The sequence below is a fragment of the Leopardus geoffroyi genome, chromosome C1, assembly GCF_018350155.1.
Source record: "Leopardus geoffroyi isolate Oge1 chromosome C1, O.geoffroyi_Oge1_pat1.0, whole genome shotgun sequence".
Taxonomy (NCBI): domain Eukaryota; kingdom Metazoa; phylum Chordata; class Mammalia; order Carnivora; family Felidae; genus Leopardus; species Leopardus geoffroyi.
This window is the reverse complement of record NC_059328.1, coordinates 33,042,429-33,067,033: the sequence shown is the minus strand read 5'-3', so window position 1 is coordinate 33,067,033 and position 24,605 is coordinate 33,042,429. Positions and strand designations below refer to the sequence as shown.

The following is a 24,605-nucleotide window of genomic DNA, read 5'->3' as shown; positions in this document are numbered from 1 at the left end:
TTCTAAGAGTATAGGACTCAGATCTCACTTTTTTAGCTCAGGCTGCGCCACTGCCTTCAGGTTTAGCTAGTGGAGCTGAGATGAGCAGCTGATTGCTACTCAGCAGGATTCTTTTCCCTTTACTCCTTCCTCTGGCAGATTTCTTCTCTTCAGGCTGATTAAGAGAGGTTATTTCCTTGACTGCTTTAATAATTACCTGTGACTAATGGTATAACAAGTCACAATGCTTAGTTAAGTAACATGAGTCAAAGAGGTTGTTCCTTCATGGGTGCTAGTGAATTTTATACTTTGAAATCTTTTGAAAGATAGGTCTGAGTTAGGAAATAAGAAAAAGAGAAGGAATAGTCTCTTACCTCTAGTGCTGTAGCATTTATTTTGAACAAACTTTTAATTCTTCTAATATTATGCTTACGCTTCCATTCAAGCTGTGCTCACAGGAACTGATGCATGAATCTTCTCTTTTGTGGAGATGAAGAAATTAAGCTTAGAGAAGTTAACAATATACCAAAGGTCACAATTGGGATTCCAATCTAGGTCTTGACTTAATTTGTAAACTGTAAGGCATTATATCCCTGTGTCGGTGGGAGAAAGGAAAATAAGAATTAAGATAATTATTTCGGAGCTTTTTCAAAATACTTAGTCCCATTTCACCTACTGCTCCCAAATAATGCATCATTATACTACTTTTAGTTTGTTAAACATTTGCTTCCTAAGTGTAAATAGTTTATAACTATTTATAGTTACATAAAAACTATATGTAGTTTTTATGTAACTATATATAGTTACATATATAAATAATCAATATTTATATATATAAATAAAATAATTTTATTTTATTAAAAAAATTTTTTTTAAGTAATCTCTGTGCCCACTGTGTGGCTTGAATTCATGACCTCGAGATCAAGTCACATGCTCTACTGACTGAGCCAGGCAAGTGCCTCTGTAACTCAATTTAATATACATTTGAAGACTGCTTGTGTTAAAAGGAATTCCATATTCTTGTGTTGCTAATGGTATGTAGTACAGTAGCTTCTACTGGAGTATACTCATCAAATGAAATGACTGGTTTTTACTACCATTCTGGTAGTGTCATTCTGCACAGACTTTCTTGCATGTTGGGTTTTAAAGCATTTGGAGAAAATTCTAGGTACTTTTGACACCACCTTAAACTGTATAAATTATGGATGTAATTGAATTAGTTAATACGATTATTCAACTATAGTTGGCTTCAGAAATATGAGCTTATAATTCAGAGGACACTGAGACTTTCCTGACTGAACTGTGAACCTTAACCTTCTTTTGTGAGATTTCCGTGTTGCTGATCATTTGCTAGGTAGGGAGAAGATTGGCAGAACCCCAGCCTGGAGTTCACCATTTAGGAGCAGTTATCTGGATTAAAAAGGCAAAAAACTGAAACTAAGGCATTGAAGCTAGAGCAGATTAGAAAGATATCTAGGAGCTAGAGTTGGTGGTAATTGGTAACCCATTGGGGATCCTAAAGGTGTTGATGTTTGGGGGACTCAAAATATAAGATCCTGTTCCCTTGCCTGATTTCTGAACTGAGGAGTTTAAACAAGAACAGACAGTTGAAAAAATAAAATATTACTGCTTTTAAAATTGGGTTTTCTTTTTCTTTTTTTTTTTTTTTTTATAAACTTTGTGCTAGTTTTGTACAGCTATCATTGCTGTCTAGTGCCAGAACACTTTTCATCATCCCAAAAAAACCTGGTAGCAGTCCGTCTGCATCCCCCCCATCTTACGGTCACTACTAATCTGCTTTCCAAATATGTGGCCTTTTGTGTCTGACTTCTTTCACTTAGCATCCATGTTGTAGCATGTTACAGATTATTATTCCTTTTTATGGCTGAATAATATTGTATATTGTATGGATATTGTGTAGATATGCCACATTTTGTTTATCCATCAGTTGAGCATTTGTTTTATTTCTGTTTTTTTGCTATTATAAATAATATTGCTATGAACATTTGTATGCAAGTTTTTGTGAACATGTTTTAAATTCTTTTGGGATGTGCACATACCAATCTGTGTGTGTGTGTGTGTGTGTGTGTGTGTGTCTGTGTGTGTCTGTGTGTGTCTGTCTGTCCATCTGTCCCAAAGAGGATTTTTTATATAGACATACACACATACATACATGTCTAGGATTGAATTGCTGGTTCATATGGTAACTTTTCGAGGAGTTACCTTTGTTTTTGCTAAAGCTGATATTGTAGACTACTGTAGAATGTGGTTTAGATTTAAAAACCAAATGGTCTAGCTCACTCTCCACATTCTTTTATCCCCACTGACCTAATTTAGACCATGGGACAGCCCACCTGGTATCTAGATTGTTAGGGTCAGCAGAGCAGGTACACCCAGATCACTGCCAGTAGAGTCCTGGATGTAGAGTCCTGGAGTTATCTCTACCTAGTAACCAAGTTACTTACCTCTTTGGTGAGGAGTGGGCTAAGAGCCCAGGAGTGTTTAGAGAAGTCAGTCATTCCTCATAGAAATCAAGAGTTGGAAAGAAGTGTTCTGCTCTAACAAAGGCAAAGAAAGGAGTTAGGCTAGAAGGCTATTCTTAGATAATAGGATTGTGTCATTTTATGATAGGAAATACATTAAAGAAAGATGATGAATTTTGTTTTGGAAATGACAGATTTCGGTTTTCCAGGATAGAATGTTATTAGATATTTATGTGAAGATTAGGAGATTGATCCCTGCTAGAGATACAGATTTGAGATTCATACTGTAATTGAAGTAAAGGATAGTTAAATCACCCATAAAGTAAAACAGTAAAGTGTCTAGTAGTTACCATATCTGGAAGTCTTGGAGGTTTTGATTCTGCCTACTGATGTTTCAACTGTATCTTATTCTGAGTGATTTGTTTTCTTCTATGTTTTGTGACTTTTTTCCCTCCCTCCTTCTGGGTTTTGTGATTTTCTATTGTGAATTTATTTATTTTGGAACCTTACCTGTGGAAATTCTTCTAGGCCTAGATCAAAGGCAGATTCCCCAGAAAGGATTTGGATTTGCTTTTCTCAAGGATGGGTGGGGAACATTACCATCCTAGGACTACCCTAAAGAAAATTTTAAGTATGAAGCTTTTTAAACCATAATCTAGTGAGAGTCAGCTTATGGTTATGAATATCAGAGGAGATACTGTTTTATTGCTATCATAGCCGCCCCCCATGTCCTCCTTGGCACTCAGTGCCAAGAAACCATTTTCCTTGCTACTATTCTATTGGTAACACCTGGACTTTGCTGCTTGTACCTTGGGTCCCGTTAGGCCTTGTAATTGCAAGCTGAAATTCATAGGGTTTGGCAAAATGCCTTGAAGGTGAATGAAAGCTGGTTTCAGTACTCTGTATACTTTAGCTTCTCTCTTGTACTTAGTGTTTGGCAGGGTTATTGATTAACTTATAAAAGATTTTAAAAAGATTTTATCCATTGTTTTTAATTTTCAGTGGCATGTTGATTAAGCTATCTAGTCTGTCATTCTGCCAGAAAGAAAAGTGCCTTGTCTCAGTCCAGTGTGTGCGGGAACAATTAGATGCAGGGAGTTCAGTCAGCCTCTGGATTAAAGGTTATAAACTTGAGACAAAATCTGATGTTTTCTTTGGTCCACATAGTGTTAAGAAAATAAAAATCAGGAGATTATAAATAAAATTTTGGATATCTTGCTTCTCTACAAAAATTAGTTCTTAGAGGGGCACCTAGCTGGCTCATTTGGAAGAGCATGCAACAACTCTTGATCTTGAGGTTGTGAGTTCAAGCCCCACGTTGTGTGTAGAGATTTAAAAAAATATAAAATCTTAAAAAAATAAAAATTATTTCTTAGAATACTGGGCTTGCAGTCCTGCTTAACAGCAATTGGCTGGAACTGGGAATAGTAGCTGATCCATCCCCTGCAGCATGAACATGTTTTCTTTAGTTGCACACAGTCTCTACCATTTGTGCAGTGTATTCATGTGTATATGCTTATATCCATTCCAGCTTCTCTCATTCATGTTACCTGTAAACACTTGTGGATCATCCTTTTGCCAATTAGTAGTGCTAATAGAGACTTTTACATCTGCTCATTAATTTATTTAATCTAACAACAAACTTGCAGCTTATCCCTGATGAGTAAATAAAATTACATAGATGATATTTATCCCCATGTTACAGGTGAAGAATCTGAGGTTCAGTGAGGTTACATAAATTCTTCAAAGTTTCACAGTATCACAATAGAATTTGAACCTGGAACTTCTTATTCCAAACTCCTTTGTTCAAATGTTATTATTAACTCTTTTTTTTAAAATAATGGAACCATTCTTCAGATGAAGTCTTAGTGAAGTCTGGTGTATAAAACCAGGAAAGATAGCACTGCTTTGATTGAAGAGTAGATAGAGTGGGGGACAGTTATGTGGGGATGGGAACCTGCATACTCAGCTCTTTGGTCTCCTCTAGACACCTCTCTGCAATCCATGGGATTCTACTAAATAGTTTGGACACAGTCTCTGTATATCATAAGCATAACAATTTGCTAAATTTTGAGTTTTCAGCTCCTTTGGATGTTACAGTGTATCTATTTCTCTTATTCTCTGGTATGTTTGTCTTCTTCAGTATAATTCCTCTTATCGTTTAATAGCATTTTTGATTCATATGGGTATTTGTTCAGATAGTGGTGAATGTTTTAGCCTTCTATTTGTTTTCAGAGTGTTTTAATTAGAAATGAGTCTTATTTACAGTTTAATTTACTTTGGAGCTTCTAATAACTAACTCTTCTTTACTTTTCAGATTCTCTTTGTGGCCAGATGGGTTTGTATGGACAAACTTGTCCATCTGTAACTTCATTAAGGTGAGTACTCTTTTTTTTCCTTATTGGAACATGTAACATTTTAAAAGTTATGCTGGTCAGATCATATTAGGATGAATTCAAGGTGAGGTTTGTAATAAAATACTGATAGTTTTGTCAGACTATGCTATCTGATGGGTTGGGAGATATTTTTGCTCACAGAGACATTTGTGATAATGGGATTTGGGTCTTAATTTCCATTTAGTGAATTTACATATGTTCTTGTATATGGAGTAACAAAATTTTTATACTTCTTTGTCATTCCTTTTAAAAAAAAGGATTCTGCTTTCTACTTGTTTTAATTAGAAAATACCCAGTAAATTTTGATTGCCTTTGTGTAGCAGATTAAATAAGACTCAGTGCTAGTTTTTATCTCTTTGTAAATGATGATGTAAACATGACACCTTGATGATTCTCATTTGCAATAAATAAAGTGTAAAAAGTAGGAGCTAAGTTACATACAACCTAGTAGTCTTAGATTTTTTTTGAAGTTGCTAAGTCCTTTCTACAAATTAAATCTTATGTGAAATCCAGTGAATAAAACAGATATATACAGGACTTTTTTCTGTTTGCTTAGGCTTTCATGTTCTACCCCCACAGTTGCCCTTGAGGGGTTGTTGCAGGTCCCAGAGAACAGTCTGAAAAAATAACCTAAGTCTAACCTGTTAATTAAAATCTTTCAGACTAGCGTATGAAGTGTCGATGGAAGCATCATTTAACTACTTGCAACTGCTTCAACTAGTGCATCATTTATTCAGCATATGAGCACCTAATATGTTGTTAAGCACTATTATGTCACTGCTAGGGCTGTAACAGTGAACGTAATAGATCAAAATCCTATAATCTGGAGCTACCTTCTGGTGAAGGGACAATTAATAAACAAGAAGTATCTGTTGTTATATATGGTGCTGAAGTGAGCACAAAAAGTATGTTAGTGATAAGGACTAAGGTAAAAAATAAAATAGAGAAAGGGAATGGGAAATACAGGTGTGTGTTATTTTTAGATAGGGTAGCCAAGGAAACCTTTACTGAAATGGTGACAATTGAAGACCTGAAAGAGAGATGGACTCTTCCACTTTGGGTATGTGGAATATGAGCATTCCAGGCAGAGGGAATCCAGGAACTGGTAGAGCAGGAGACTTGCCTTGTGTGTTGGAGGAACAGTGAGGAAGTCAGTGTGGCTAAAATAGAGTAAGTGATGAGAGTTGGGATTGCTCAGTTTTGGAGGGCAGAAGGAGAGAAAGGAGGGATAAAAAATTATTAGAGTGATGAATGTGAATTCAAGGAATCCTTGGCTTGAAAGCAGTTTTGATTGTCTAGAATGCCACAGAAGAAAAATGAAGTTGCATTTTTATGTTCTTGAATTTTCAGCCGGTCAGGGATGGCTATCATTTGTCCTCAGTTAGGAAAGCTTTAATCTTTGCCATTATGGCACCTCTTTCCCTGAGAATGCATCTCCAGCTTGAGGAAATAGATGGAGAGGTTTGCTTTTCTACTTTGTGTGTCCTCTGCCCCTACCTCCAAACAAGGGACACCTATGTAGCTCTGAATAGAACCTTTTAAAAAAGACTATTATCGTTTCTTTAATTCCCAAAGCTCCTGTGGAGCTAATTGACCTAATAGTGATTACTGCCCAGTATGATGGGAGGAATCATTTTACCCTTTTTTTGAATGTTTAAAACTTTGGATATGATCATATTGGGATATTTTTCAGACTTTGATCTTCTGTTGATTAGACTTCCTGAAAGTAATTTTAGTTGTGGAATATGCTGAAATAATCCTATACTAAAGTCATGGACTGAGATTATAAACCCCTTTATTTGAGTTTTTATGTTAAGGTTTAAGCTTGCATGTGACATTGGGTTAGGAATAATGTATATCTAACTTTTGTGCTTGGTAGAATTATAGAATTGGAAGGGATGATGAAAGAAAAGAGATAACCTTGAGTTATTTGATAATTTGGTAATTTGTAACACAATTCTTGTGCATAATATTCTAGAATATTTTTTGAACATATAGCTATAAATTTAGCATTAGGACTCTGGTGTCTGAGTTGGGTTATTTGGTAGTTTTATATACAGCTTTCATTTTTGTTAATATTCTGCATGGTCCATCTACGAAGCAGAGAGTTCCTAGTCTTAAATGTATGGGTAGAAAACCGTCGTTTGTCATTGATTTTTTTGTAACTGGAGGCAAGCCTTGAGTTTGATACAAGGAAGAGAAAAGAATGACTATTCTTTGATGGTGGTGGTGGGATAGAAACTGGATTACTTAAAACCATAAAAATTTTAGTCTGCTTTCCCATAGTCTTCCCCAAACCAGAAATGACCTCCCCAGTGACACGATCCAAATAGGAATAGTCAGAACTCTTAACTCAAATGCACTGATAAACATACTTTACTTGTATGTACTACCTTTATATGTATCTTGGGTTGTACTATCTGTATATCTAGAAAATGGCTAGCTTCAAAATAGGAAGTATATGAGTTGGTGGTGAAGAGCTGGATATGTGGCTGAGAATGAGAAAATGGGTAGGTAGGTAGGGATTTGTAGGCATAGGTGAGAGTGGGAGTGGACCTTTTAGTGTAAATGAAGGTAGGGGCTGAAATGAAAGTATGTGATAATTAAAAATCTGTTGGGTAGGAAAGGGTAGTAAATGGATTATGCCCCACTACCTTAAATATTTAGGCTAATAAACAAGTTAAGTATTGTTTTGGTAGATATTCAGTATTTAATCTGAATATGTTAGGATTAATTTTTAAATTGAACTTGTATTTTATGTATTAAAATAACACATTGTAGAAAATTTGGGAAGACAGAGAGAGATGGCCATTTTTAATGTCTTCGTATCATACAGTTCTATACCAGTAGGTGTTAATGTGTGAATTAGAAAAAGACACCCCATATTTTCTGTAAAAGAATGATTGCAAGAAATTTTGTAGTGATAGGTGTTGCAGACTTTGAGTCTGGAGTTCTCTCTTGTCCAGCAATAGAGCAGACGCGGAATTGAATATGAGAGAGGCAAATGTCTGGGAGGAGACAGGAGCCCCAAATTGGAGTTTCTGCTCCAAATTTATTGAGCTCACAAGATATTACCCACGCGGTGAACGTGAAGAAAACAAGATCTTATATATGTGAATGTGGAGAAAACAATCAGATAGTAATCATTAACTTGTATGTGTAAAAAGCAAAGGGTCTGGGGGGCAAATGGAGTTTCTGATCAAAGTACAATAGTACATTGGTGTCAGATGGAAAGTAGTTTTACTTATGATCCTGTTACAATATTTCACTAGCTAACCTTGGGCGTTTTCACCCCCATGGTGGCAGCTTTCAGCCCTAAGCTGTTTTTCCTAACCCATTTATGTAAATAGAACCTATTTCCCTACAATAGCAAGGTATACTCTTTAATTTTGACCAAGTTGGTTTTAATTAACACTTTGTTTTTCTTTGCTTGTTAGTATAGGTAGCATTGAATATTTGCAAGTTACTGTAACAACACTGTATTCTGTATAATGAGCCTTTTTTTTTTTTTTTTTTTTTTTTTTCTTAAATCAGGGTGCTGTCAGGGGCAGAAACCACACCACTTATTTGTACAGAGATACCTTAACAGAATGTTAACTAGGTAACAGAAAGGATAAAAATAAAACTCTAAGGATCATGGAGAGAGACACTTCCAGAAGCGTCTACCAGCCCCAAGGGCTCTGAGACCAAAGGGAAAACCTAGAGATTTAAAGGAAGGGTCCTGTAGAACCAAAACTTGGACCTCTGAGGAAAAGGCACTGTATGACTTGTGCTGGTGTCTGAGTTCAAAAGAGGGGTCCCTAGGGCTTGAGACCCAGACCTCGGAGGAATGGGTATTGATCAGTGCTGGGTGTCTTTCAATGGTGTATGATGAAAATAGTTCCACAGGTGTTGGGAAAACTATAAACGGGATTCACTTAGTACTATGGGGGAGGATCTGCTGTTGTAGGAGTGAAGAAATCTTTGGTGGGGTAATGCTTTTATGAAGCCTAAAGAATAAACTAGAAGGCAACAGTATCTTTTTCCTTCCCCAGAGTTGTGGTCCATCTTTAAATGCTCCCTCTTGGCAGAACCTTATAGGAAACCACCTGGCAAAGCACATGTGGTTTACAGAGACCCAGTTCTAGCATCATTAAGGCAGATTGGGAAGAAGGGCTTGGGGTTTGGTTGGAGCTGAGAGGCAGTAACTTAATAACTTGTTCTGGCAAACCGCTAAGAATAAAATGTATAAAAAATTTTTTTTCAGATCTGTTTTGCAGCTAGTGTTTATGTGATTTTAACAGAATGCTTACATTTGCTAAAAGAAAAAATCCTGATTTTGTAAATTATGTGAAATTGTATTAAAAGTTGATATAAGATTCACAAATATTGTTTGCAGTTTAAATCTATTGCATTCATAGTCTCAGTTTGGATAATCTAGGTAGTGAATACTGAGTCATGTACATCTGTTCAGTTCCTCAGTTTTCAATAGTAAGAGTGAGAATTCAGATGATGATGGATATGGTTTCTATCAAACAATACAATCTTAAAAATTTAGCAGAATCTGTTTGGTTCCTGAGTTTGCATAAGATGGATTTGAATCCTGAGATGTACCTGTATTTTATTTCCAAGTACAGATTCAGTAAGAGCAAATGCTTACTGAAAGTAGAAACTGACTTTGAACATTTGCTTTATGTAGACAAGTCAACACATATGTGTACATAATTTTTTATTGCTACATGTTGTAGCAATAGACTTATTTGGTTTGATTAAAGCAAAATAAAATTTGATGTTTCTTTAGACTTGTTCAAATGAGGTCCTTTCTGCATTTCTGAATTGCCTGGTAATTTTATAGGATTGAATTTTTATGATTCATATGTATATAAATTTTGGGACACTGGGTTATTCGTAGCACTATAAGTAGTTTCTGGTGACACTTCTACCTGAGATCTTGTCTTTTTGTTGTGTGTTTTTTTTTTTTTTTTTCTGCTTTTACCCTTTTTTTGCACTTGCTTTTTCCTTTTTGTTATACCTCTCCCTTAAAGAGGATTATTGATCCGGGTTGTCTGTTTAGGATATACTAGGAAACACATAGGGATATTTTAGCACCAGTGAAGCTCATGTGTTAGCATCCCAGATGTATTTCCTATCCATCTGTTTCCTCATTTCTCTTCTCTTGATATTGTTGATCCTGCTGTTTTGCTATTTAGAATGGCCAGAGCAGGGTGGATTTATTTTAAGACCGCTTGCTGCCTTGTTTCTAGTAATAGGCTTGGTATTGATAAGGCAGCTCTGATATGTAGTCTTAGCATCAAGTAGCTACAGGTTTAAATCTCTGCCATATATTACTCATATGATCTTAGGAAGTTGTTTCACTTTTCCCAATTTTGCTATAATAGGGTTATTAATGCTTACCTTACTGGTCTGTTAAGATTCATGGGATTAAGTGTATACATAAGTCACCTGGCATATTTTTTCCTCTTTTCTCTATTTCAATAGTAGGAAGCAAAGAGGTCATCATTTTTAGAATGAAAGAGGACAAATTGGTATCCTTTGCTGTCAGCTCAAGAACATGGCGGCGGGGGGCGGGGGGGGGGTGGGATTTCTTTTCTCCCTTCTATCTCCCCTTCACTCTGAATTCATAGATTCTAGAGTATCTGCCAGTAGTGTTCAGGTTTGCAACTGGCCTTCAGGCTAAGGATGTTTGCTGACATTGAATGTCATATGTTTGTTATATCTATAATTTTATGCTGTCAGGTCTCTCCCACACAGTGGCAAAAATAGCTTTTGCATGATCATGCCATAGTTTATCATTGTTACTATCTTTGAAAAATAAAAAAAAAATTTTTTTTTAATTAGCGAGCAGGGGAGAGGGGCATAGGGAGAGAATCTTTTTTTAAGTTCTTTTTAAGTTTATGTATTTATTTTGAGAGAGACAGAGACAGCGTGAGTAGGGGAGTGGCAGAGAGAGAGAGAGAGGAAGAGAGAGAGAATCCCAAACAGGCCCTACACCAGCAGCGCACAGCCTGATGCAGGGCTCGAACTCACGAAACCATGAGGTCATGACCCCAGCTGAAACTGAGAATCAGACACTTAACTTACTGAGCCACCCAGGCACCCTGAGAGGGAAAGAATCTTAAGCAGACTCCATGCTCAGCACAGAGCCTGACTTGGGGCTCAGTATCATGACCCTGGGATCATGTCCTGAGCTGAAATCAAGAGTTAGACACAATCAACTGAGCTACCTGGTCGTCCCTCATTGTTACCATCTTTATCAAGCTTTTTGGGGAAATTGATAGAATCTGTTAATTTGCATGTTAGCTGTGGCATATTCCAATTAAATGAGGAGTAATGAGAAATCCTCTTAATTTTGACAACTATGTAATTTTGACAAATTTTTCTAAACTATATTTTGAACTTTTCTGGCTTAAAAACAAAAAAATTTTTTTAAATGTTTGTTTATTTTTTTTTTTTAATTTTTTTTCCAACGTTTATTTATTTTTGGGACAGAGAGAGACAGAGCATGAACGGGGGAGGGGCAGAGAGAGAGGGAGACACAGAATCGGAAACAGGCTCCAGGCTCTGAGCCATCAGCCCAGAGCCCGACGCGGGGCTCGAACTCACGGACCGCGAGATCGTGACCTGGCTGAAGTCGGACGCCTAACCGACTGCGCCACCCAGGCGCCCCCTGTTTGTTTATTTTTGAGAGAGAGACCAAGCATGAGCAGGGGAGGGGCAGAGGGAGAGAGGGAGACACAGAATCTGAAACAGGCTCCAGGCTCTGAGCTATCAGCAGAGCCCGACATAGGAATGGTGAGATCATGACCTAGGCTGAAGTTGGACTTTTAACCAACTGAGCCACCCAGGTGCCCCTCTGACTTATTTTTTAGAGCTGTACTGTCTGATATAGTAGCCACTAGCCTCATGTGGCTATTTAAATTAATTAAAAATAAAAAGAAGAAAAATCAGTTCCTTAGGTACACTAGCCACATTTTAAGTGCTCAGTAGCTACACATGGCTAGTGACTATCCTACTGGATAGCACATGTACTTTTCCATTGTTGCAGGAAATTCTGTTGGACTGTGCTGGCCTGGAGTATACGAAATGTAATTTAATCTTTGATCTAAAATGACCGAATATCCTAGAGCTTCCATTTCTGAGCATTAGGTATTGAAGGGTACCATTGATCAGTCATTGACTTAAGGACATATTATTAAAAGTTACTTTTGTGACTGAATATTGACTTTGGAAGCTAATATTTATGGTGTTCTTACTACTAGACCAAGCATTATTTAAGCATTTTAAAGTATATAAATTAAATCCCCTCCCAACAGCTCTATGAAGTTGGTACCATTATTATCTTCATTTCACAAATGAGGAAATGGAAATACAAAAGTTGAGCTTAACTGAAGCACATGCAGTGAATTAGTGGACAGAGCTGGGATTCATATTGTAGGTCTTGCTCCAGTACCCATGCTCTTAATCACGAAGTTCTGCCTCTTGGTTGTCATTATTTATCATCATTTGAGGCTTTTTCTTAAAATGAGGGCTGTAAAAAAAAATCCACTTAATTGAGGATATTATAAAAAATAGTTGTAAAAGGGAAATATGAATGCAGGAAACTGGAAAAAAGTGACAGAAAACTGGTGATTTAATTTTGAAATCCATTGTCTAAAATTGAAAAAACTGTTTTTATGAAAAGCATCAGCTTTTTTTATGGGGAGATGGTAGAGGAATTTGAGTTGTCATGAATTCATATATATGGGGGAAATAATATAAGAGATAATAGGGAATAAAAAGCATCAGTGGGTATACTGGCAAAGTAAAAGAGTTAAATGTAAAATCTGTGCCTGTCAACAGTGTATATGGTATAAAAAAATACTGAAAAATAAAAAAGAAATATGATTTGATTTATGATTTAGTAAGCTTATTTTAGTCAAGCTTTGCTTGGCTGCAAGTAAAAGAAACCAGCACTGGATACATCAAAAAAGAAAAGGAATTTATTTATGGAGAATACAGAGGTGTTTCACAGAACCCAGGGATAACTGGATCTCTTGAGGAAATAGAACTTAGGTTCTTAGGAAACTAGGCAGTATACTCTCTTCTCTGTTGCTTTTCTCTGTAATTTATTTCTTCATTTATGCAAATAAGCTTTCTTTGTCTTTCGGGCACATGGTCATCCCATACCTCTCAAGTTCGTAGCTTCTTCATTCAAGAGACCAGCCCAAACCACTTCAGTCCTAATTCTGAATTCCTAAGGAAGAGAATTCAGGTGAACAATTTAGGTCAAATATCAACCCTGGTTCTCATCCTTTACTTTGTTGTAGTACTCATACAGATATTCTCATCCTTTAATTTGTTGTAGTACTCATACAGATATGGTGTTAGAGAAGACTTTCAGGGCTCTGGGGATGGAGACAACTCTGAGAAAGGGCATGGTGAGCTAGGCAAAATACTACAGGGAGTGTCTGATACAAAGCAGCATGTATCCTGTGTTGGGTGAGAAGAGTTAGGATTTCAAGAGAGGATGTTTTTAGGATTTAGACCTTTTCCTAATAGTCATGTGGGTAATAAATTGAAGACTGGATTTCTACCTTCCTTTTGGAACAGAGTATCCTTAGAATTGTGGATTTGGAATTGGACTGTTACCCCAGTTCTGTTTATTTGACAGATACATATTGAATCCATACTCATTATGTGCTTATTAGCATTCAAGATTGTCATAGAAACAACAAAAGAAAAGGATAGCAGAAAGATGATTTTTGCCCCATACTGATGCTTACTTGAGAGCCTAAGGGGTAGGTGCTGATGGACAGGTCCCTGTTGAAGGTTATGGTACTGAATGGAAATTTTAAGCATAGGAAACCATTTCCTCACAGTTAACACTCTTTCCACTCCCCTTCCCTCCTCCCCTCCCCCCGCCCAACTTGGAGAGTGATATATTAGCTATGTAAGAAGGTATAAAAAGGATAATTCGTGGAGGTTATGGAAAGATGACACTATTTGAGTAGAGCCTGAGAAAAATACAGTGCTTACTTTATTACAGGTAGGCCTATAGATAATTCAAAAAATAAAAATCTGAGAAGCCCATGTAGTGTAATCAGATTAATGGATTAGAAGCCATATAAAGTGGGGATAATCACTCATGCTTTACCGTATAGCACAGATACAGTTATTTTTGTTATTGATAATCAAGACAAAACTTACAGGGTTTGAATTCATAAAGGAAGATATTACTGCTTTTCAAATTGATTTTAGATATTTAATGGGTATAGAGTTGTATCTCACTTGTGATTTTAATTTTTTTCCTATTGATTAATGATGTGTTGTACATCTTTTCATGTGCTCATTGACTACTTGTATGTCTTTATTCATACCTTACGCACATTTTAAAACTGTGTAGTTTGTTGTCTTGTTGCATTGTAAGAGTTCTTAAAATATTCTGGGCACAATTTTTTTGGTTAGAGCAAAAATGTTTTTAAATTTTTTGCTTCCAGTTTACTTTTTCTTTGTGATTTACTCAAAATCACTACACACACACACACACACACACACACACAGACACACACACACAGTAAAACCTTGGATTGTGAGTAACTTGTTCTGTGAGTATTCTGTAAGACCAGCAAACATTTCTAGTAAATTTTAACTTGATAAAGGAGCAATGTCTTGCAGTATGAGTAGTATGTGACATTGAATGTCACATGATCACAACTGAGCCAGTGGTTCTTCTCTCTCTCTCTTGCTGTGGGACTGTGGGTGATTGTCTCCCTTGCTTGGATGCTGGTCTCAGGCCAAGGTATTTGGCAGAAATCTGATTTTTCAGAACGTTGGAAGGTGTCCACATCTGGCATTAGTGTATTTTTGGTCACTTTAATGCACCTATGGACAGTCCTTTGCTTTTCCACACAAGAGTAAGCTTAGGATTGCTTTGCTTCATTCTAGGTCAGGCTGCCTGCAGACATAGACTCTTTGCTCTGCTGCCTTATTGCCAGTTACATTAAATACAGTATATAACAAGAGTTTATTAATACTGTACTATAGTCAACATCTGTGACAGTGTATACAATGGCCCCCATGCAGAAAAAGGTTGAAAACAAAAGGTGGTAAGAAGAAGAAAATGATTATGGTGGAAGTTAAGGAAATCGTGAAGTATGAATGAGAGTGGCTGAAATTGCAAGATTTTAGAAGTCTACATCGACCATTTGCACAATATTAAAGAAGAAATAAGGGGGCTAGATGCAGCAAAATATCAAAGCAATGGCCACGTGTTCTGGAAGATGTAGAGAAGTTACTTCTGGTTTGGATAAATGAGAAGCAAGTAGCAGGTGATACCATGAGAGAGAATTTCATCTGCAGTAAGGCAAAGGCCTTGTACACCAGCCTTGTAAGTAAACCACCATGTACGTCAACAGAAAAGGAAGAAGGCTTCAAGGCAAGCAGGGGATGGTTTGATAACTGTAAGAGGAGAAATGGCATCCAAAGTGTGAGGCACAGAGAGCCTGTGAATTTGGACACTAAGGCAGCTGAGGTGTTCACTACTGAGTTCCAGAAGCTCATGGTTTCTGAGTGATACTGGCTGGAGTAAGTTTTTAACTGCGAGGTGACAGAGTTTTTTTGGAAAAAGATGCCAAAGAGGACCTACTTTACAGAAGGAGAGAATACAATACCCCATCACAAGCCCGTGAAAGACTGTCTTACTCTGTTGTACTAATGCAAGCGGTAATTTAAAAGTCAAGCCCTTGCTCATCTATCATTCTGAGAATCCACAAGCCTTCAAGAAATGCAAGGTGCAGAAGAGCCAGCTAAATGTTATATTGAGGTCCAACAGTAAGACTTGGGTCACTCGTATCTTGTTCATTGAGTGGATCAACAAGGTCTTTGGTCCTGCCGTGAAGAAACACCTTTTAGGAAAGGTGCCACTTGAAGCCTTGCTGGTTATGGATAATGCTCCTGCTCATCCTCCAGGCTTTGAGGATGACTTACTGGAGGAATTCAAGTTCATTAAAGTCAAGTTCTTTCTTCCCAGCACCACTCCAGTCCTCCAGTCCTTCAAACTTTAAAAAGCTTTACACCAAAGCACTATTTCACTGATGCTTCAAGGTGACCTGGGGAACAAACCTTACCCTCCGAGAGTTTGGAAAAGTAATTTCCACATTGTGAACTGCCTCAAGGTCCTCAGTAAAGCCTAGGATGGGATCAACAAGAGAACCCTCAATTCTTCTTGGAGAAAACTGTGGCCTGATTGCATTCTTGGACGTGACTTAGATGGATAGGAGCTGCCAGTTGTCAATGAAATTATATTCTTAGGGAAGACCATGGGACTGGAAGTGAATGAAGACGATATTCAAGAGCTGGTGGAGGGGGGTGCCTGGGTGGCTCATCGGTTAAGTGTCCGACTCAATTTTAGCTAAGGTCATGATCTCATGGTTCATGAGTTAAGCCCTCTGCCAGGCCCTGTGTTGGCAGTGTGCAACCTGCTTGGGATCCTCTCTTCTCCCACTCTTCTCTCCGCTTTCTCCCCCGCTTGTGTTCTTTCTCTCTCTCAAAAATAAATATTAGAAAGAAAAAAAAGAGTTGGAGAGGAACATGGCCAGGAGCTGACAAACTGATGGATCTGTATCATGAGCAACACAAGAGGTTATCGACGAGATCTCATCTGCAGAGGAGGAGGAGAAAAAGGCAGAGGAATCCCTCACTTCAAATGAGATTAGGGAGATGTGTAAAATGTGGGAAACAGTTCAAAATCTTGTAGAAAAGCACCACCCGAATAAGGCTTTAGCAATGTGAGAAATGAGTCTGTTTAAAGACAATGCAATGTCACATTTCCGTGAAATCCTCAAAAGGAAATAAAAGTGTCATTGGATAGTTCCTTTAAAAGTTGCATGGAAAGAAAAAGATTCCATTGAACCAATAGGTAGCAGTGATTTTGTTAGTGCTAGTGAAAGTCGTCCTGCACAATAATCCTCCTCTCTCTTGTTTCCCTCACACCAGCCACAAAGGTTTTCAAAGGTAAGTGCAGGTTAATTTATCTTTCTTTATATTTTGTATTTTCTTTATTTTTTTGTATTATATTACAGTATTGTAATCGTTTTTTTTTTTTATTTAAAAAAAATTTTTTTTTTTAATGTTTTATTCATTTTTGAGACAGAGAGAGACAGAACATGAATGGGGGAGGGGCAGAGAGAGAGGGAGACACAGAATTGGAAGCAGGCTCCAGGCTCTGAGCCATCAGCCCAGAGCCTGACGCGGGGCTCGAACTCACGGACTGCGAGATCGTGACCTGGCTGAAGTCGGCCGCTTAACCGACTGCGCCACCCAGGCGCCCCGATGTAATTGTTTTTATATGAATATTTTTGGGTTGTAGAACAAATCATCCTAGTTCCCATTATTTCTTAAGGAGAAATTTGCTTTGATGTACAAGTGCTTTGGATTACAAGTATGTTTCTGGAACAAATTGTGCTCACAAACCAAGGTTTTACAGTATATATATTTAAAACAGCTTTATTGAGATACAGTATGATTTGATAAGCTTGCCCCCCCCCCCCCCATAAAATTATTACCACAACATAACCATCACTCCCAAGTCCCTGTATGGTTCTTGTCACTTTTTGCAAGATATCAACTGATCTGCATTTCTGTCCCTATACATATATTTGCATTTTCTCAAGTTGTATAGAAATGGAACTGTATAGTATATTTTTTTTATTTGTCATCTTCTTTAATTTAGCATAATTACCTTGAGATTCACCTGTGTCTCTGCATGCGTCAATAGTCCATACCTTTTTGTTCCATTGGATATGTGTACAACATTTATCTGTTGATGTATATTTGGATTGTTTTCCAGCTTTAGCTATTACAAATAAAAATGCTGTGAACATTTATATGTGTGTCTTTGGACATATGATCTATTTTGGGTAAATACCCGGGAATTAAATGACTGGATCACATGGTAGGTTTACGTTTAAGAAACTGTCAAACTGTTTTTGAAAGTATTGTACCATTTTACATTCTCACCAGCAGTGTATGAGAATTCCAGTTGCTCCATATCTTTGGCAACACTTGGTATGGTCAGTCTTTTAATTTTAGCCATTCTAATAGGTATGTAGTGATAATCAGTGTAGTTTTAATTTGCGATTCCTTAATGATTAATGATGTTGAGCATCTTTTCATGTGCTTCTTCTTTACCATCTTATATCTTTGTTGAAGTATTTGTTCAGATCTTCTGCCCTCCCACCTCCCTCCCTTTATCTTTTTTCTTCTCTTCTCTTTTTCATTTTTTTTCCTTTCTTTTCTCTTTTTCATCTTTTCTTTTCTTTCAGTAGACTTTATTGAAGTCATTGCCTCTGTACTGAGGCAGAAGATTGTGTCTACATAAGCACAAGTCATAACATTTCACAACTTCTAAAACGAATGTCAACCATTACAGCGATCATGCATATGCTGATAATCACATTTTAGAAGCATTTCAACCATTTCTAAAGAAATGCTTATAACATTGTTATGTATAGAACTACTTTCAATGAACTGCAAAACACTGCTCGACTTTTCCCGTATGAGCTAAACTGTCAACACAAAAGGGAGACATAAATATTTAAATCTTTTGCCCATTAAAAAAAAAATTGGGTGTTCTTTATTATTACTAAGTTTTGAGAATACAAAGGACTTGAGATACAAGTCCTTCTTAAGATACATGCTTTGTATTTTGTTCCAGGCTGCGGCTTGTCTTTTCATTCTCCTAACAGTGTCTTTTGAAGAACAGAAATTTTTAATTTTGATATAGTTCAACTTACCAGTTTTCTTCTATGAATTGTGATTTTTTTTCATGTCTTATCTGGGAAATATTTGCTTAATCAAATGTTACAAAGATTTTCTCTCATGATTTTTTCTAGAAGTTTTATAGTTTTAGCTTTTACATTTCTGTAATTCAGTTTATAGGTTTTTGTTTATGATATAAGGGCCATTGCATGTTTTTTCATACAGATAGATAACCAGTTGTTACAGCATCATTTTTTGAAGTTTTTCCTTTCCTAACTTGTCTTGGTACTTTAATCAAAAATCAGTTGGCCAGGAAACAAGTAAGTGAAAGGGATTAAGAGAGAGAGAATACCAGTTATAAAATAAATAAATCATGGAGATGAAAAGTACAGTATAGGAAATATAGTCCATAATACTGTAATAATGTTAATATTGGTGATTATACTTGGTGAGCATTGAGTAACATACAGAATTGTTGAATCACTATGTTGTCCACCTGAAACTATTATAACAATGTATGTCAGCTATACTTCAGTAATGATAATAATAAAATCAATTGACCATATAGGTGTGGGTCTATTTTTGGACCCTGTTCTGTTGATGTATATATCTACCCTTTCACTGAGACCATTTGTCTTGATTATTGCAGTTTGTGTGTATGTTTTAATTATTGCAGTTTTACAGTAAGTCTTGAAATCTGGTAGTTTTAAGTACTCTGTTGAGAAAAGAACCTGATAACCCAGTATCTGCTTAGTGGTGGGTTAAAAGGGTAAAGAAAAACTTTCATATTTATAAATTGCCAAATAAATTTTTAGAAGATGGTAAAGAACTATGGTTTTTTTGAGCACCTGGAAGTAGTTTATGGAAGTAGTTTATTCCATTAAGAAAAGATTGTGATGATTTGTGGAAGAAATTACCATGCTTGATGAAAAGAAAAAGGATAAAGTCTGTGTTAAAGACCGCAAAGCTGAGAAGCTTTGAAGTGATGATGATAAGAAACAAAAAACAAAGACAGAAATGTAAGATCTTTAGGAGCTAATAGTAGAATAAGCAAGGTAAGTCTCTAGGCAGAGAGATTCCCCTAGAGTCTAATGAAGTTTGAGCTGCAGTATCTTTTTATAGATTACTAGTAAACATTTTACTCTAAACAGCACTGGGATGTCTGTGGAAGTTAATCCTCTTCAGACCCTCTCACGCCATGGAATGATAATCAGTATTGATGTATTATGTGCACTGATAATGATTGATTGATGTGATCTTACAATAGAAGGTCTGTATTTAGATTTTAATAGTTTGATCAGTTGACTCATGGTGAAATTCCCTTAGATTCTAGCTTAACTCATTCTCACTTATTTTTCTGAATTACCTCAACGAATATGCCTTTGACTGGTATAGTTCTGTAATTTTCTTCTTCATTGATTATTGTTTAAAACTTTTTTTTAATGTTTGTTTATTTTTGAGACAGAGACAGAGCATGAGCGGGGGAGGGGCAGAGAGAGAGGGAGACACAGAATCCGAAGCAGGCTCCAGGCTCTGAGCTGTCAGCACAGAGCCCGACTCGGGGCTTGAACTCATCAACCGCGAGATTATGACCTGAGCCGAAGTCAGACACTCACCTGACTGAGCCACCCAGGTGCCTCATTGATTATTGTTTTAAAGTTTAGAATTGGGTGTCCTCTTCACGCAGATCCCTCCCTCTCTACTCTTTAAAATTTTTGGTCCATTTCTTATGAAAACTGAAGTCTGTTGTGTAAGACTCAGTCTGATTTTTCTTTTAACCTAGCCATACTTGAAGTTATAACCAGGAGTCTAAAAGTAGACATTAGAAGAATACATTTATGATACTCTGAGAACATCTCTAACTCAAGTAGTCTATACTTATTATAGACATTTCCTACTGTTAAACAGCTGTGTGTCAGATTGCTTATTTAAGACTTACAGGAAATTTAGAGGTTGATTTTTGGCCTTTTCAAGTTTTGTGCATCTCATGAAAGGCCTGATGTTACCTACCTGTTGTGGCCAGGGAAACTTAAGTGATACTGGACGTTTTTAAAAATCCACAACGTGGATGAAAGTCCTGATGTTACCTACCTGTTGTGGCCAGGGAAACTTAAATGATACTGAACATTTTTAAAAATACACAACGTGGAACTGAATTCAACTAAATTTGTTGTATGTTGTGCACTACAGAGACTTCATTGACCAAGGGGAAAACATGCAAGGTGTCTTTTTCTTTTTTAAAGGTTTCTAATAGTTGTCATTTGTTGAATGTCTACTGTGTGCCAGGCATTAAGTGTGTGTTAGGGTGTTCCACATATTTTTTGTCATTTACAACTCAAAGCAAATCTGTGAGGCTTACAGGTTTGTTTGACTTGTTCGAGGTTGCAGTTAATAAGTGGAAGAGTGAAAATTCAAACTTTCTGAGTGACTTGAAAGCTCTTTTTTCATTACATTGTAATATATTAGAAATTGATCTTTAGTCTTTAATAAGTTATTATAACATGGTTCTTAAATTTTTTGGTCTCTCAAAAATTATTTAGTATCCAAAAAGCTTTTGTTTGTGTGTTTTATCTATCAAATTTTATTATGTTAGGAATTAAAACTAAGAAAAAATTAAAACATTTGTTAATTTACAAAGATATAACAGTAAGCCCATGATAACGTGCTTTAAGAAACATTAAGTGTATTTTGCAAAACAAAAAAAGTAAGAAGTTTGGCATTGGTTTTACATTTTTGCACATTTTAAAAACTGGTTTAATAGAGATGGATTCTCATCTCCGCTTCTGCATTCAGTCTGATGTGATATCACCCATCACATAGCATCTGAAAAGCTCATCAAAGGACGAGAATGAAAAAAGCAGGTAACATCTTACAATGAAAATTGTTTTGACCTTTCAGATTCCCTGAAAGGGTGTCTGTATCACACTTTGAGGACCAGCTGAATCATAGACCTCACGTGTAAAAGTTCAGGCTGTTTCTTCAGCATTTTCTGTGCATCATACTTAACACTAAATGATAAGATGGGATTAGCTTCCCAATGTTAGCCCTCTGCCAGCACTAATGCCAAACTACTTGTGTAATGTTGTATGGTAGGTTGAAGCAGTATGGTTGTAGAGAGGTCAGGATAAATGTACACTTAAGACAGGATGAGCCAGTGAATACATGTTATTCAGAGGACTTTTACTGTATGTACATTTTATATATGTGTTTTAAACTAAGTGTAAGGACTATTAATAGCAGATTCTGTCTGGATTTTTAAAAAACAGCTGCAAAGATGGCTTTGGGGGTTCTTGTGTTAAAGGGATTAGTGCTCATCAGTCTGTCGGACTACTCAGATTCCAGTAAGTAAGTGAGATTTAAATGCAAAATATAGTATTTATTTAATGACAGAATGTAGTTGAGTGGTTAATGTCCAAAAATACTTATTTTTCCTTCCTACATTGTAGAGCAGAAGATACCTAAGATGAGAGTTACACATATAGCATAAAAATATTTTTTAATGTTTAGTTATTTTTGAGAGAGACTGAGCACGAATGGGAGAGGCACGGAGAGCGGGGTGGGGGAGAGACATACACGGAATCTGAAGCAGGCTCCAGGCTCTGAGCTGTCAGCACAGAGCCTGATGCGGGGCTTGAACTCAAGAACTGTGATATCATGACCTGAGCTGAAGTCGGATACTTAACCTACTGAGCCACCCAGGTGCCCCTAAAAATATCTTTTGATTGCATGATCCCTAAGTTTGTACACGGAGTGGAGTTAGAACTATGAGTATAGCTTGTATAAATTTAAAATACAGCTTCATGAATTTAAGATTCTATTTGGAGTAATTTGGAGATAATTTAGAGAAGGGCAGTAAATATATTAGGGCTTCAAATTCTGGTCCTGTTGGAGAAGTTCTGGACTTGAAACTTACAGGAAAAGGAACACAAGATGTGTTAATACTGTAAAAATATGTGAAGCATCATCATAAATAGAACTCTGACCAGTTCTAATTTTCCAAGAGAGAATTTAAAGAAATTTTCTTCTGTGTAGCAAGGGAGATACAGATTAACCTGTTAAAACTTTTAATTTTTGTTTTCATTTTCTTTTTATATATATTTTTTAATTTGAAAGAACATGAGCAAGGGAGGCAGTGTGGGAGAGAGAGAATCCCAAGCAGGCTCCATGCTCAGTACGGAGCCTGATGCAGGGCTTGATCCCATGAGCCTAGGATCATGACCTGAGTCAAAATCAGGAGTTGGATGCTCAGCTGAGTGAGCCACCCAGGCACCCCAAAACTTTTAATTTTTTAAATATTTATTTTTATTTAGTGTTAATTTAAATGTTTTATTTATTTGTGTGTATGTGAGAGAGAGCACACACACAAAAGGAGAAGGGGTGGAGGGGGTGGGGGACAGAGGATCCGAAGTGGGCTCTGAGCCCAAACTCATGAACGGTGAGATCATGACCTAGCTGAAGTTGGACAAGTCAACTGACTGAGCTACCCAGGCGCCCCTGTTTATTTATTTTTAAGTAATTTCTGTGCCCAACATGGGGCTTGAACTCATGACCCCAAGGTGAAGAGTTGCATGCTCTACCACCTGAGCCATAGGTGCCCTTAGCCAGTTTAAACTTAAAAAACAAAACCAAAAACAAACCCCAAAATGAACCACCTCACCTCCCCACCCCCCCCAAACACCATGAGTTATATACCTTAAGACAGGTATATAATTGAATAAATTGTGAACTTTTTTTCCCTTGGAGATCTTAATATTGTTGGTCTCCAAGATGGGTAATACCAGGACTTAAAAAAAAAATGACCCAATGAAGTTCTTTTTCATCTCTGGTTTTATGATAAATACTCTGAAATCACATTAGTTTTTACAAATGGTGGTTGTCTCACTACTAAATCCCCCAGAATTTTGCGTTAGTGAATATTCTTGGAATTTTAGGGGGAAAGAGAAGTTGAGAAAGTCAAGAGTTTTGGATAGTTCACTGTGTATTGGCTTCCCTCTCCTCAATTACGATTCCTTCACCTGTATTTACACTTGAAACCACTAAGGATTTTTCAGTTTATCTTTTAAAAAGGCCATAAACTTAGAAAGTTTAAAGCTTCAGTTATTCATACCTTAGTGGAGATTAGTTTGATGCTGTCCATTTTTCTCCTAAATGGAGCAGAGATCACTGTTTTGAAAAGATGGGAGTTTTTACTAGAAAAGAAGAACAAGTAATTAATTTTGGAGTTTATAACACCAACCTTGGGGGCCAGTATTAGAGACTTAGGACATATGAGATGGGAGATCCAAGGTATAGAAGGTAGTTAGAAGTATGCCATATATAAACCATATTGAAATTTTGTCAGGAACAAGCTGGTCCTGCACCAGGAAAATGGTAAATCTTCTTTTTTTTTTTTTCCCCTGGGTAACTCCTTTTTCTCTCTGCTGCAAGATGTCCAACTGGGGCTTTTATACTCTAAGAACTGTCGACCTAGAATTCCTTTATGGAATAAGTAGGATTTTGTGGGCTGCTGCAGGAGTCATCTTATCACCTTATTTTATGGGGAAAAGTATGTTCTCAATTCTCATATACAGTCTACAAACAAAAATTTTAAATGTAATCCTTTCTGGGTCACTTTAGTGTATGAATGAGGGGCTCATTTCCATTGAGGTTGCTAAATGATTGTTGTGTCATTTAGGGCATGTAAGTCTAAAACCACTGAGTAAGAGTGATAACCATTTAAAATTTAGAAAATTCTGGAGCACCTGGCTAGCTTAGTTAGTGTGACTCTTGATCTTGGGGTCTTGAGTTTGAGTCCCATGTTGGGTGTAGAGATTAAAATAAAATAAAATCTAAAAAAAAAATTAAAATTTAGAAAATCCTGAAGAGTATGAATTTGATCATAAAAATCGAGTGTGGACATTTATCGAGTGCTTATTGATTATAAGTTAGAAACTATTCTTTTTTAAGTTTATATATTTTGAGAGAAAATGAGAGCAGGAGAGGGGCAGAGAGAGAGAGAGGGAGAGAGAGA

The 24,605-nt window shown here is 36.7% G+C and overlaps 1 protein-coding gene across 7 annotated transcripts in view; it reads left to right on the top strand.

Annotated features, from left to right (window-relative positions):
• The window catches only part of FOXJ3 (forkhead box J3), a 152,368-nt gene that overhangs the window by 18,500 nt on the left and 109,263 nt on the right, over positions 1-24,605 (top strand). For 4 of the 7 annotated variants that reach the window (XM_045476892.1, XM_045476897.1, XM_045476894.1 and 1 more), the window contains exons 2-3: positions 4,780-4,840; positions 16,832-16,849. In XM_045476892.1, coding sequence (XP_045332848.1) covers positions 4,797-4,840; positions 16,832-16,849 — 62 coding nt within the window. In that variant the 5' untranslated portion in view covers positions 4,780-4,796. Of the gene's footprint in view, positions 1-4,779; positions 4,841-16,831; positions 16,850-19,843; positions 19,866-24,605 lie in introns of those variants that run through there. The other 3 variants (XM_045476893.1, XM_045476891.1, XM_045476895.1) reach the window with 2 other exon arrangements.